Consider the following 14828-nt stretch of genomic DNA (forward strand, 5'->3'; position numbering starts at 1 on the left):
CACATATATATATATCACATATATATATATATATATATATATATATATATATATATATATATATATATATATATATACACACATATATATATATACACACACACATATATATATACACACATACAGATATATATATATATAGCAAAATACCCGCGCTTCGCAGCGGAGAAGTAGTGTGTTAAAGAGGTTATGAAAAAAAAAAAAAGGAAACATTTTAAAAATAACCTAACATGATTGTCAATGTAATTGTGTTGTCATTGTTATGAGTGTTGCTGTCATATATATATATATATATATATACATATACACACACACACACATATATATATACACACACATACATACAGTTTCAATAACATAGAAATCAATATAAACAACATTAACATCATTATCATATGAGAATATGAAGTAATATATAAGAAGCACATTTCATATAAATATAAATTATTAAACAGTAAAATCCATCCATCCATCCATCTATTTTCCAACCTGCTGAATCCGAACACAGGGTCACGGGGGGTCTGCTTGAGCCAATCCCAGCCAACACAGGGCACAAGGCAGGAAACAATCCTGGGTTTTTATCTTTATTTTATTTTATTGTAGAATCAACTCCTATCTGCGCACACCAGGGCGGCCGTGGGCGGATGCGTATGGTGTATTCACTCCATGTTATCGTGCATTGCGCTGTCACTGGTATTTTGATAAAAGAATTTGAACAACATATAAGAAGCGTATAAATTATTAAACAGTAAAACATTAACATTTAAGAAGAAAAGTTACATTCAGTACTACTGCAGTGCCTTCGGGTATACCTCATTTTTTGTTTGCCCATAACATGCCTAAATGTATACATTTTTTGGTGTACCTACCCGAGAACACGCGACATATAACCGAGCGTGGGAGAAGCATGGATTTTAAACACGCGTTGAGTTCATCTGCTGGTCTCCCTTGTGGAATAACTGGTAATGTTTGACTAAAATCTACAGCGAGTAAAATGACATTACCTCCTATTTTTTTTTTATGATCTCTGAGATCTTGCTTTTTTTGGTTCAAGGCTTCATAAGCTCTTTTATGTTCTATGGTGTACTTATCCCAAACCATTCATCTTTGAATGTTGCAAGACTTTCGCCTTGTATGTAGATTGGGGTAATTACATTCATTGCATTCCTAGTCTGAATCACAATCTGATTGTATGGGTGGTTACCTGGCACTGTAGGGTTGCTACCCGTCCTTTAAAATACGGAATCGTCCCGTATTTGAGAATGAAATTGCGCGTTCCGTTTTGAATCAATACGGGACGGGATTTATCCCATTTTTTTTTTATCATTTTTTTTAAAGCAGCGTCTCATGCAAATCATCCCACATGCATTTTATGAAGATGCCTCCTTTCCTACTTTTGATTGGGTAATACTTGACGTCATCGTTAGTTTGATTGGTCTTTTTAACTGTCCAGTGAGGAGGGCGGGTCTTTTAAGTACAGTCTGCAAAGTGTTGGCACTGGGATGTGGCACCCGCTGCAGTATGCGTCCCTTATTTTTTTGTATTAAAAGTGGTAACCCAACCTGGCAGGTAACAGTAATGTTTGGTCATGAAGTCGTCTAAAATCTGCCACGTGCCCTCTTTTAAGTGTGAGAAGCAGATATATATAGCCAAATTCTCGCTCTTCGTTGTGGCGAAGTACTGCTTTTAATTTTTTAAGAAAAGAAAACCTTTTTAAATGGATCGAAAATACAGTATACCAATAACAATTTGTTAAGGATCTGTTTTTTTTCTGAACCTCGCTTTTCACAGCTGTCGCGCTACGGCGTGTGTTTCGTTTATTTGACAGTATGTAGATCGTGGTAATTACATTCATGGCATTCGTTTTCTGAATCACAGTCTGACTATATGGGTGGTTACCTGCCAGGTAACGCTTGTGGTTGGTCAGGAAGTCGCGTTACATCCGCCACGTGCCCTCTTTCTGTTCCCAGAAGCTGATCATAGAATGGTTTTAATAGTTTACTTTCAAATAATGCAAAGAGTATGCGACACGTGTTTCTCTCTAATTCTGGGCTCATCAGGCATACACACTCACTTCATCCCCTCTCGGGAATCTAATCTCTATCGTCAGCGCCAGAGTTGAAGCCCCTAACGTTGCGGTCAGCAAGTCGGCTAACATCCGCCATGTGCCGTCTTTCAGTTGCGAGAAGCAGATCTTAGAATGGTTGAAACTGTTGCCCCTAACGTTGCGCTACGGCGTGTGGTTCGTTTATACCTCGTGTCTTCTCATTAAACTTTTGTCTCGCGAATATGTTATTGCAATCCGCAGCGGGAGCGTTTCTATAAACTTAATTTAAACTTACGTTTTACACCGTGCTTTGTTTCCCTTATAAACATGCTTGTATTCTTCACTCGCTGGCTTCTTATTGTTTCGCTCCCTTCTCAATTGTTTAATGAATTTTTTGTTCTTCGCTGTTTGCGGCTCTTCCTTCATTTCTCCCTACTGAGTTCTTTTATCTCGCGAATATGTTATTGCAATCCGCAACGGGAGCGTTTCAATAAACTTAATTTAAACTTAGGTTTTACACCGTGCTTTGTTTCCCTTATGAAGATGCTTGTATGCTTCACTCGCTCCCTTCTCAATTGTTTAATTAATTTTTTGTTCTTCGCTGTTTGCGGCTCTTCCTTCATTTCTCCTTACTCAGTTCACAGTCTTTTCACGTGATTACGTGGGAGGCGTGATGACGTGACACTCAACTCCGCCTCCCACGGCCATCAAGCTGCCGTCCATTACAGTATATTGTCAAAAATGAGGTTCCAGTTATGACCATTACGCGTTGAATTTCGAAATGAAACCTGCCTAACTTTTGTAAGTAAGCTGTAAGGAATCAGCCTGCCAAATTTTAGCCTTCCACCTACACGGGAAGTTGGACAATTAGTGATGAGTGAGTCAGTCAGTCAGTCAGTGAGTCAGTGAGGGCTTTGCCTTTTATTAATTAGTATAGATTAGTGCACCATTTGGTTCAGAATATTTTTTTTCTTGTTTTCCTCCTCTAAACCTAGGTGCGTCTAATGGTCAGGTGCGTCTTATGGTGCAAAAAATACGGTATGTTCTCTGCCAATTAATAAATGTAATAAAAACATAATCCTTGCATTAGAATATAAAGCAGTTAATATTTTGATGGTATCTCAATGTGATACTGCGCCACCTTACTTTAAATCTTTTACACAGTGAATTTTGAACTGAAGCTTGACATTAAAGTTACATCACAAATCAAATGACAATTAAAATATATCAGAAAAATCTCAGGTATTTTCCCCAAGTCATTCAGACCTTCTGTGCACCCCTTTCTATGCATTCTATAGTATTATAAATACATTAATAGATTGTGAAAAAAATCCAGTTTAGAATGCCGTTATACATTATGGTAAAGGTAGAGGGTATATGTTGTTATGATCGAAGTCCCAAGGTCAGTGGAGGATGGCTATACAACATCTGTCTAAGGTCACAACCATTGTCATCAGTATGTGGTGCTCATCGCATTAAGGAAACAGTTGTTCGTGCTACCAAATGTTATACAGTACTCTTTGAAGTGTTCTTTATACCTGGTAGACATCACTGTGCAGTATTCATACAGTTATTTTAGATTAAGTGGAGTCTATTAGTGGGTTTTTGGAAATTATAATGATCTGGTTATCAAATTGCTGAATGAAATGGATGGGAGGTGTCTACAGTGCATCATTGTTGCCAGCAATGGGAAGAGGAGGGTACACACAGCTGGAAACTTTGTTCTGGACAACCCAGATGTATAGTTGATTGTCGGGACTGGCGAATCAAAAAGGAAGCTGTCGCAGACTGAAATGCTGTAACAAGTACATCACAGAGCCATTGGCTGAAACTGACATTTAAGCTGTGAAGAAACGGATGAACTATAAAAAACAGTTGCACTTTTTAGAGCCACAGCTGTACTACTAGATATTTACATGGCATTCTGGCCCAATTATTATTAATTGTTTATAATGTAAAGTTATAATATAAAATTAACAAATTTAAACCTTTGAAGTTATGAAAAACTGAACAAGTACTGTTAACGATATTTAAATGACAGAGAACTGCTTTTTTTTTTTTTTTTTACTTTGTTTACTTAACTGTGGCAAGTTAGAAAATGTACTAATGACCTATCATTTAAGTGTGTTCAGTGATTGGGTTTAACTGTTTTGAAAATGGAAGCATTTTTCATTTTTTACTTCACAAAAGAGATGGGTGTTGTGTGTGTGTGTGAGATGTGTAATAGAGATTTTCTCAGACAGTCATGCTGCTGTTTATATAAGCAGCACATTCAGGCATACGATGTAGGTATGCATATGCCATAGTTTCAGTAGTACTGAAAACAGGATCTCTTTGTCAACAGAAGCAGCTGTTAGATGTGTAAATAAAGAAAATAATCTATTCAAAATATACTGGCTGAAATAACCTCTAAGGTAAATTTGAAATGACAAATTAATCCATAATTGAAGTTGTACAGAATGTTTCTCCATTTCAAAAGCATTGCCCATATTTAGGTAATTATTTACCTTTCTGGGGTAAGCACTTGTCAATATGAATTTCCCTTATAAAAGCAAATGAATTCTTAATTAGGTCTAGGTTACAACAACTTTTTTGATGAAGCATTAATGTTAAAGAGTTTAAATTAAATGAACAGCAGTGATGTTGACATTATTGATGGTGCCAATCAGATATACAGTAGATGGTACCAATCGGGGCAGCAATGGTTGTTCAGTGACTGCTTTTATATATCTATTGTTTTTGTCTGTTAACTTTGCTTTTTGTAACAAAATGAGGATTACTTGCAGTCAAAATCAACTTCTGACTGTTGGAGTCGGACTTCATTTAGCTTCAATGGAACAAAGATGCTTATATGTGGAATTGCTACTTGTGAACTCTCTGGCTGCAGACGTGGGTTCTTGTCCAGGTAACACGCACCTGAAACAGAAATGGGGATATGTGTGGGGTGTAACGTGTGCTTCAGGAGCTGCTGGTTTCGAGCTTTCCAGTCTGCTTTTATCTAAAGTCAGATCACTGAGGAACTAAATCAGCAAACTACCTCTTCTCCTCATAGAATTGAAGATTTTTTTCTCACTTCAGCATTTTGCTTTGTAAAAATGAGGCTTAATGCATCAGTTCCCAAGTCTGCATTAGAACCACCAGGGCAAGCCCAAATGAAGCACAGCATCTGTTGACAGGTTACATCAAAAGTTTGGAGAGCAGTCACCCAAACTCTCCAATTACACTGATGGGTGACTTTACTTACACAAACTTAACCATCGAGCTTCCCAGACAGAGCCCTCCCAGAAATGGAAATAATTTTAAACACTGCTACTAGGATGCATACTAGGCTTTACCTTATGCACTGCTGGATTATTCTGACCATGTTATGTTTTAGTTGCTATGCACTTAAAAGCATTAGCTAAACCACTAAAAAAATCTGTACGTTCATTGAATGATTGTTTGTATTGGACTGGGATTTCTTTAACACTAGAATTACCAAAGCCTAAATTGTAAATCTGGCCCACCTTAAATCCCTTCGCACCTCTCTGTCAGCATCTTTTGTCCTATAAATGTGCCTATAAAGATGAGCAGCAAGCAGCCTGCTATTCCATCCCCCCACCACCACAGAACGTGCACAAAGTTTTCCCAGCTCTTGCCTTGATTATCTGGGAGTGAAGTGCTGGAGTTTTAGAGTGGAAATAATAGATTGTTATTTGGGACACATGCATTTCATGTGTGTTCCGTTTCTACAATGATCTGTGTAAACACATTGTTAAAACAAACGTTTTTCATATTTTAGTAGTAAATGACAAAATGTTAGTATAAACTATATAATGTGTGAAGCCTGAACTTCAAAAATCAATTAAACACTCTCACAAAAGGTTCAAAGACGATACAACAGCTTTCCGTGATGTAGCGGTAAGAATTGCTGACTTGTAATTGAGAGTCCCCAGTTCGATCCTGACTGCCTCCTATATTTACCGTTTTCAGCAGTGAGCTGCTCTTATTGTTAATATTATACAATAAACACATACATTTGGTATTTATAGTACTTGTAAAAGTTAGCTTTTTTTTTTTTTTTCCACTTTTATTCTCTCAGTCACGATCACGATACATACTACCACCCCCACCAATGGATCTGACGCTGTTACTTTTTATCTGAAACTGGGAATAACTGTAGATGTGAGTGGTGTTTTGAGGCAATGGAACTGGACATTCTCTGATCTGGATGGATAAAAGCTGACACACACATGCTAGTGAATCTGCTTTCTTCATATCTCGCAGTCACTTGATTTTTTTTTATTCAGTTTCATTGAGTGTTCCTGCTTACACTGAATTAGTATGCACCTTATGGTCCATGATGTCAAAGCCGCACTGACAAAAAAAAAAGAGACATAGGTATTTATGATATTTGGAATTATTCATTTTATGACCTGTATAGTACATTTCGGAAAACTTTGTGGCACAGATGCAACATTATTCATATTTATTCACATAACATCTTGCGGTTGTAATCAGTAATCAATTATTATTATAATAATTGAATGTTATGCTTTACAATAATTACATAATTATCATTGGAATAGAGCATTACCTAACAAACGAAATGTGTTTGTACAGTGTAAGCATTACAAACACCATGGTGGGTGCTGGATGCGCACATGCAGCAAAGAAGAGAGAGAGAGAGAAAAAAATAAACTTCTTGAGTGTACATGTATTTAGTGTAACTTGTTTAGGATTGCTTGTGCCTGTGTCACCCATAGTAAGCAAACTTGGCACTTGTTATTTAGTAGTACTCTACTTGATAGTTAATACTAGCACATGCCATGTTACTATTACTTGTTAGCTCCATTCTTTCTCCAGTGTGGGGATCCTCTGTTGTAATAACTGATTGGGAGATAGAATCTGAATTATTGTCAATACAGAATAACCAGTCTGGGCAAGAAATATAATCATGAATGGCTTGCAATCAAAAATATAACCATTAAAAATACAAAGTTAGTTTTAAATACAAGAGATTATTTTCTTCTCAAAAAATGCAGTCTGAAAAGTCAGACATACTCGCCTGAGGCCTGCCAAAATCGAAGGGTCTGCTTTGTTTGATAGATAATAGACAAGTATTTGTGTATATGCCAACACTGACTAAGCCTAACAAAATTTGAAGGATAATTGCAATTCAGCTTTCAGATTCTAAAACATATGATAAAGGCAAGCAGTCACATCATTTGGGATTGCTGCTTTGTGCCTAAAGGATTGTTCTGAAAATGTCTTTCAAGCTGTAAGTGATACATTTATAGAAATATTCAAACAATTTAATGTACTAGTGTGGTTAGTAAGTCTATTCTGATAAAAAAAAAATTCCATGAAATCATCATAAAATTCTTTAAATAAGGTTAAATATTTACTATAGCTTGGCAAATTGAGAATTTATTGATTAAATGTAGCTAATAAATAAACAGTCATACTGGGTAAGTCATTCCACTGCCTGATTCAAAATGCCTACTTCCCAAGTTGTTCCCAGAATTATTCAGTAGTAGATTGTTAGACTTGCCCGGACACCACCAGTCGTAAACCACATCTTTATAAAATTCACATGTTTATTTAGCACAAATAAACACAGTCCCAAACACAACACCGTGCTCCCACACCAATCACCTCTTCTCTGGGCTTTATATTCAGTGTCTGTGGCCGCCTTTCCTCTCCTTATGTGAGCTTCGTCCTTCTCCCACTCCCGACTGTAGGAAGGCGGCCCCTTTTATTCCCACCCGGATGTGCTCCAGGTGTCTGATGACCTCCTTCCGGCAGCACTTCCTGGTGTGGCGGAAGTGCAGCCCTTTGCACCGGAAGCACTCCGGGCGTTCCTGGCAGCTTCTTCCGCCATCTTGCCGAGTGTGGCGGAAGTAACTATTTCCGCTAAAGGCGCCCCCTAGCGGTGGCCACGGGTCCCAACAAGTTAAAATCTTTTTACTCTTCTCCCGTGGTCTTCTTCTAGTCCAGGGCGGTTGCCCCCTCGTGGCCCGGAGGATAAAAGTGCCACATCTCGGTTCTTCCAGGCATCCCGACTGGGTAAAGGCCCCAGCAATCTGTGACACAATATATAGTTTACGTTACTTACATTATGCTTATACAGAAAAAATTAAAATTTCAAGTTTAAACTTTTTTTTTTTTAGTTCGTTAATAACAATGAATTGAGTGTGTCCTATGATGATCTACCACCCTCGAGAGATGACTCCTGATTCTCTCTTTTTTTCAAGCCTAAAGTAGGACTTAAGCATTTTTTTTAAATATATGAATATATAAATGTACTAATATAAGACTTATTTATTTACAATAATACCTTAGCTCTAACACTGTAATGCCGATAATTTGATCACTTTGACACCGCAAATACAAAACAGATTTAGTCTTCTTTTGTCTTTAAACCTCTAGTAGATACTTTTCTTGGGGTGAAAAAAAAACAATTCTGTTACTGCATTCATAAAAGACATAGTAAAATTACATTTTGCTTATCTGTTTTTGTGTTGTCAGATTCTCTTTAACACTAGAATTACCAGAGCCTACGAAAAAACTCGTAGATCCGGCCCACCTTAAATCGCTTCTTAAAACCATTCTCACCTCTCTGCCAGCGTCTTTTGTCATCTAAATGTACTGATAAAGACATGCTGCCAGCAGCCGGCTATTCCATCCCCCCACCGCCTTAGAACGTAAATGAGCTTTTCCCGGCTCATGCCTTGATTGATTATCTGGGAGTGAGTGGAGTTTTAGAATGGAAATAATAAATCGCTATTTGGAACACACGCATTTCATGTGTGTTGTGTTTCTGCAGTAATCTGTGTAAACACATTATTAAAACAGAAACGTTTTTTATATTCTAGTAACAAATGACAAAATGTAGGCATAAACTATATAATGTATGAAGCCTGAAGTCCAAATATCAAATAAAACACTTTCACAAAAGGTACAAAAAAAAAAAAAAAAGCTGCCAAAAAAAGCTGCCTTAGTGTGGGACATTGACACCTATTTACTATGATTGCTGCCGTGGCGCAACAGTATCAGTAGCTGACTGGCAATCAGAAGGTCATGAGTTCGATCCTGCAAGACTCCCTTATGAGATGTGAAGTGTTCTTATTTTTACTATTTTAGAATAAAAAGATACATTTGATTTCAGTCTGTAACAGCCGGTGTAATTTATGATATTTGCAAAGGTTAGCTTTGTTTGTTTTTTTTTTTATTCACTTTTCATTGTCTCAGTCGTGTTCAGTATCCTTCCCTACCCCATGTAAAAGTATAATAAAACAAGTGCACTTTTATTCAAGAATATAACCGAAGAAAAAAGAAAGCAAGTTACAGTAGGCGGTTGATATGACAGCTTGCGTGGTGCAATGCTAAGAACTGCTGATTTCCATTCCGTGCTATATAACTGTTAACTGTTAACATTTGAATCTGATGATTGCATATAGCGCTGTCTTATTCAGTGTGCACAAGAACATGAAGGTGGCCAGTTGCTGCGTGCTACAACGCACATTTTAAAAAGAAAGAGACAAATATATGTGAAGAAATCATTTTATGACGCGAATAGTACCAATCAGAAAACATCGTTGAAGTAATGCAATATTATTTCAAAACGAACAGCGTCAGGTTGGGTGTGAAGTTATACTGGCGCTGTTTGAGTCAGATCAGAAGCTGAATAAGCTGAACAAGCTCCTGTTCTGACTCTAAGTAAAAAGCATGAATTAATTAACAGAAATAACCGCGATCGACATTTTAAACTTAACGATTTATAGTGCATACCAATTTATAAATTTTATGTCCGTTTTCAGTAGTAAGCTGCTCTTTTGGGGGGGGGGGAGTGTTAGAGCGTGTGAGCTTATTCAGTGCTGAAAACGGCAAATATAGGAGTGAGTGAGATCGAACCGGGAAATCTTGATCACACTTGGTTTGCGTCTGTACTTGCGCTGTTTCTTAGAGTCAGATCGGGGGTGGGGATGCTAGAGCGCGTGAGCTTATTCAGTTCTGCTGGATCAACGCATATGTTGATCTTTTTTTCTTTCAGTAATAGCGCCAACATAAATCCACACCCGATCGGACGCTGTTCGTTTTCAAATAATATTGCATTAGTGCGATGATGTTTTCACATATATTGTCTCTTTCTTTCAGGTGTGTAATAGGAACCACAGCATAGAGAGAAGCGTGTACATTGTAACAGGTACACACGTTGTAAATGTAGGAAAGACTATCCTTGCGTGTGTGTGAACAGTTAACATTTGAATCTGATTATTGCATATAACGCTGAACTTACTGCTCTGTACTATTCTATCCTCTGCATGTCCTGGAGTATACAAAAGAAACAGCATACAGCAACATGTGGGGACTGGCAAGATCGGGAAAAAAAAATACGCATTCACTGATTACAAAACGCAAGATGTTATGCGAATGAATATGAATAATGTTGCATCCGTGCCACAAAGTTTTCCGAAATGTACTATACAGGTCATAAAACGAATAATTCCAAATATCATATATACCTACGTCTGTTTTTTTGTTGTTTTGACATCATCTACTATAAGGTGCACTCTAATTCAGCATGAGCAGGAACACTCAATAAAACCGAATAAAAAAATCAAGTGACGGTGAGATACGAAGAAGGCAGATTCGCCAGCGTTTGTGTGTCAGGTTTTATCCCTCCAGATGAGAGAATGTCCAGTTCCATTGTCTCAAAACACCACTCACATCTCCAGTTATTCCGTTTCAAATAAAAAATAACAGCGTCAGATCCCTGGTGGGGGGAGTAGTATGTGTCGTGATCGTGATTTAGAGAGAATAAAAGTAAAAAAAAAAAACGGTAACTTTTACAAGTCCTATAAATGCACACCGTGTGTTACAGACGCAAACCAAATGTATGTGTGTACTGTATAATATTAACGAAAAGAGGAGCTCACTACTGAAAACGGCAAATATAGGAGTGAGTGGGTATCGAACCAGGGACTCTCAATTACAAGTCAGAGAAAAGCCAAGCAAAATGACACCTTTTATTGGCTAACTAAAAAGATTACAATATGCAAGCTTTCGAGGCAACTCAGGCCCCTTCTTCAGGCAAGATGTAATTACAAGTCAGCAAATCTTACCGCTACGACACGGAAGCTATTGTATCAGTCTTGAACCTTTTGTGGAAGTGTTTTTACTTGATCTTTGGACTTCAGGCTTCATACATTATATAGTTTATGCCTACATTTTGTCATTTACTACTAAAATATGAAAAACGTTTCTGTTTTAAAAATGTGTTTACACAGATTGCTGTAGAAATGGAACACACATGAACTGTGTGTGTTTCAAATAGCGATCTATTATTTCCACACTAAAACTCTAGCAGTTCAGTCACTCCCATATAATCAAACAAGGCAAGAGCTGGGAAAACTTAGTGAACGCTCTGCGACGGTGGGGGATGGAATAGCCGGCTGCTTGCTGGCTCGTCTTAATCGGCACATTTAGAAGACAAAAGAGAGCTGCGAATGGTTTTAAGGTGGGCCGGATCTACGAGTTTTTTCGTAGACTCTGGTAATTCTAGTGTTAAATGAGGGTCAGAGCATGTTTTTGGGTCACATTAATGTATGAACATGAATAATTATAATGAATTCAAAATGTTTTTTCTCTACCCTGTATCCTGTAGCAATTGCATTTTCTTATACTGTTGGAGTTCAAAACATTTGGAATTGTTTCATGTTATGTGCCTTTTTTCATGTAAGTGTTTTCTTAATTTGGTATAGTAATGCACTGATATGGTAAAAGATGTAATAAATGTCCATTGTAGTTCTGAGTGGTTGCTGCAGTATTATAATCTGTCTGTTAATGATATTTTCACAGAAATAAATAAATCAATAAAAAAGTGTTCAGTCATAAATGTTTAAGTAGAGAAGTGATTGCATGTGTTGTTGGTCATTTTAATAGTCAGTCTGTAACATATAGCATTTTTTTTTTGTCATCACAGGTGATGCTTAAAGCTGCTTCATCATTTCTTAACTGTTTCTACCGCCTGGTAGTTTCTGTTATTAATGAAGGTCAGCAGAATAATGAAGGAAAGAAAGGTAGGTTTAATTCACATCCTAGTCATTTCAACTTCGAAATTTCTAATTAATATGTTGTTAATATTAGTATTTGAGAAAAAATCTTTTAATAATATGATGTTCCAGGCATAAAAAAAACTAATGTTTTCTGCTTTGTCATAAATTCATACACTAACTGTAGTTTGAACAATCTAGACTAGAATAGGCCATTCAGCCCAATAAACCTTGCCAGTCCTATCCACTTAATTCTTCTAAAATAACATCAAGTCTAGTTTTGAAAGGCCTTAAATTCCTACAGTGTACCACAGTACTTGGTAACTTATTCCACATGTCTGTTTCTCTGTGTAAAGAAAAACTTCATAATTTTTGTGTGAAATTTATCCTTAACAAGTTTCCAACTGTTTCCCCATGTTATTGATGAACTAATTTTAAAATAACAGTTCGATCCACTGTACTTATTCCCTTCATTATTTTAAACACTTTGATCATTTCACCTCTTAATCATCTTTTTCTTAAACTATAAAGGCAAATCCCTTTTAACTTTTCCTCATATTTCATTGTCTGTAGCCCTGGAATCAGCCTAGTTGCTCTTCTCTGGAGTTTTTTCAGTGCTGCTATGTCCTTTTTGTAGTCTTGAGCCCAAAACTATACACAGTACTCCAGATGAGGCCTCACCAGTGCATTGTAAAGCTTGAGCAAAACCTCCTTGTACTTACACACTGTGCTATATAACCTAACATTCTGTTAGCCTTCTTAATGTCTTATGAGCACTGCAATAGATATTGTCAAGACCACTGTGACTCCTAAATCCTTCTCATAAGGATTCTATTTTCAGACCTTTCATTGTGTATTCAGACCTAACAGTTTTACTTCCTACATGTAGTACTTTACATTTACTTACATTACATTTCATCAGCCACAAATCTGTATCATGATTCAGCGGATTTTAGATTATCTGCCAATCCACCTAACTTGGTATCATCTGCAAACTTAACCAGTTTGTTACTTATATTACTATCCAAGTCCTTTATATCTCTTCTTTCTATTATAAAAGAAAATCTTCAGTAGAGACTATTGCCAAGAGATTTTTTCAAGTCCCGCCCTCCTCTCAACCATTTTTCAACCACACCCATGGTCCTCTCACTTCTCATTCGTAAAAATCCTTTTGTCAAACACAGTTCCTGCACTCTAAGCTCTTATAAATGTTTGTTTTCCTGACTTTAAGTTCCCAATAAAGGAAGACTTATTATGTCCAAATCTTATTGAAGAATTTCATCCCGAAGGGTTATCAACAGAAGAAATGAGTACACGGGCAGTCCTAGCACTGAGAAACGATGAAGTAAAACGAATTAACATGAAATTTTTTGATCAGTTCACACGGCAAATTGATTAAATGTGTATCAATAGACTATGCCGTTGAACAATTCTGACATGTTTTTACTGAGGTTTTACCGTAAAAATGTAAGTTTAAAAGTTATTTGCGTGTTAATTTCAAAGCCAAACCGAACAAAAACATATAACACAACGAATACCTCTAGTGCAACATGAAACATAATTTTCTTTCAATTTATTACATTTTACTATTTTTTACTATGCTAATTACTCACTGTAACATAAAATAGTTAGTTCTATTATGCATATGTAACAATTCCCATGAAAATAACAATCTTGTTTAAATTGTACATCCACTTCCCCATACATGAGCGGCAGAGCCTTGAAGTGCTAGCATGTAATGCCCGTCCAGGGGTTGGCAAGCGAAGCGAGCAGGGGGCAGAGCCCCCTAGTATATTAAAAATAGCAGCAGCATAGCACTGCACCCTGTGGAACACCACTCTTAATGTCAGCCAATTCTGATAGGGTTCATCACACCATCACCCTGTGCTTCCTGTGTCTGAGCTAATTTTGCACCCATCTACAAACACATTGAACTCCCACTTCATTTAGTTTGATGCCCAGCCTCGCATGTGACACCATATCAGATGCTTCCTCATAGAATTCCAGCATGTTGGTAAATCAAGACCTCCCTCTTCTGAACCCATGCTGACTGTTCAATAAAGCTCTTGTTCTTGCCATTTGTTACTCAATCTTACCCTTAATAATTCCTTCCATTAATTTACCTGCAATTCTTGACAAGCTTTCTGGCCTACATTTTCATGGATCGCCATATCACCCTTGTTTATAACAAGATAATATTTGCCATTTTCCAGTCCTTCAAAATTTCCCCAGTGTGTAGTGACTTAAAAATTAGTGTCAAGAATTTATATACAGTGGTGTGAAAAACTATTTGCCCCCTTCCTGATTTCTTATTCTTTTGCATGTTTGTCACACAAAATGTTTCTGATCATCAAACACATTTAACCATTAGTCAAATATAACACAAGTAAACACAAAATGCAGTTTTTAAATGATGGTTTTTATTATTTAGGGAGAAAAAAAATCCAAACCTACATGGCCCTGTGTGAAAAAGTAATTGCCCCCTTGTTAAAAAATAACCTAACTGTGGTGTATCACACCTGAGTTCAATTTCCGTAGCCACCCCCAGGCCTGATTACTGCCACACCTGTTTCAATCAAGAAATCACTTAAATAGGAGCTGCCTGACACAGAGAAGTAGACCAAAAGCACCTCAAAAGCTAGACATCATGCCAAGATCCAAAGAAATTCAGGAACAAATGAGAACAGAAGTAATTGAGATCTATCAGTCTGGTAAAGGTTATAAAGCCATTTCTAAAGCTTTGG

At 37.0% G+C, this 14828-nt stretch overlaps 1 protein-coding gene across 2 annotated transcripts in view; it reads left to right on the top strand.

Moving 5' to 3' along the window:
* The window catches only part of urb2 (URB2 ribosome biogenesis homolog), a 187102-nt gene that overhangs the window by 130954 nt on the left and 41320 nt on the right, over positions 1–14828 (top strand). For both annotated transcript variants that reach the window (XM_051924247.1, XM_051924246.1), the window contains exon 8: positions 12015–12111. In XM_051924247.1, the coding sequence (XP_051780207.1) occupies positions 12015–12111 (97 nt within the window). The remainder of the gene's footprint in view (positions 1–12014; positions 12112–14828) is intronic.

The sequence above is a fragment of the Erpetoichthys calabaricus genome, chromosome 3 (assembly GCF_900747795.2).
Source record: "Erpetoichthys calabaricus chromosome 3, fErpCal1.3, whole genome shotgun sequence".
Classification (NCBI taxonomy): domain Eukaryota; kingdom Metazoa; phylum Chordata; class Cladistia; order Polypteriformes; family Polypteridae; genus Erpetoichthys; species Erpetoichthys calabaricus.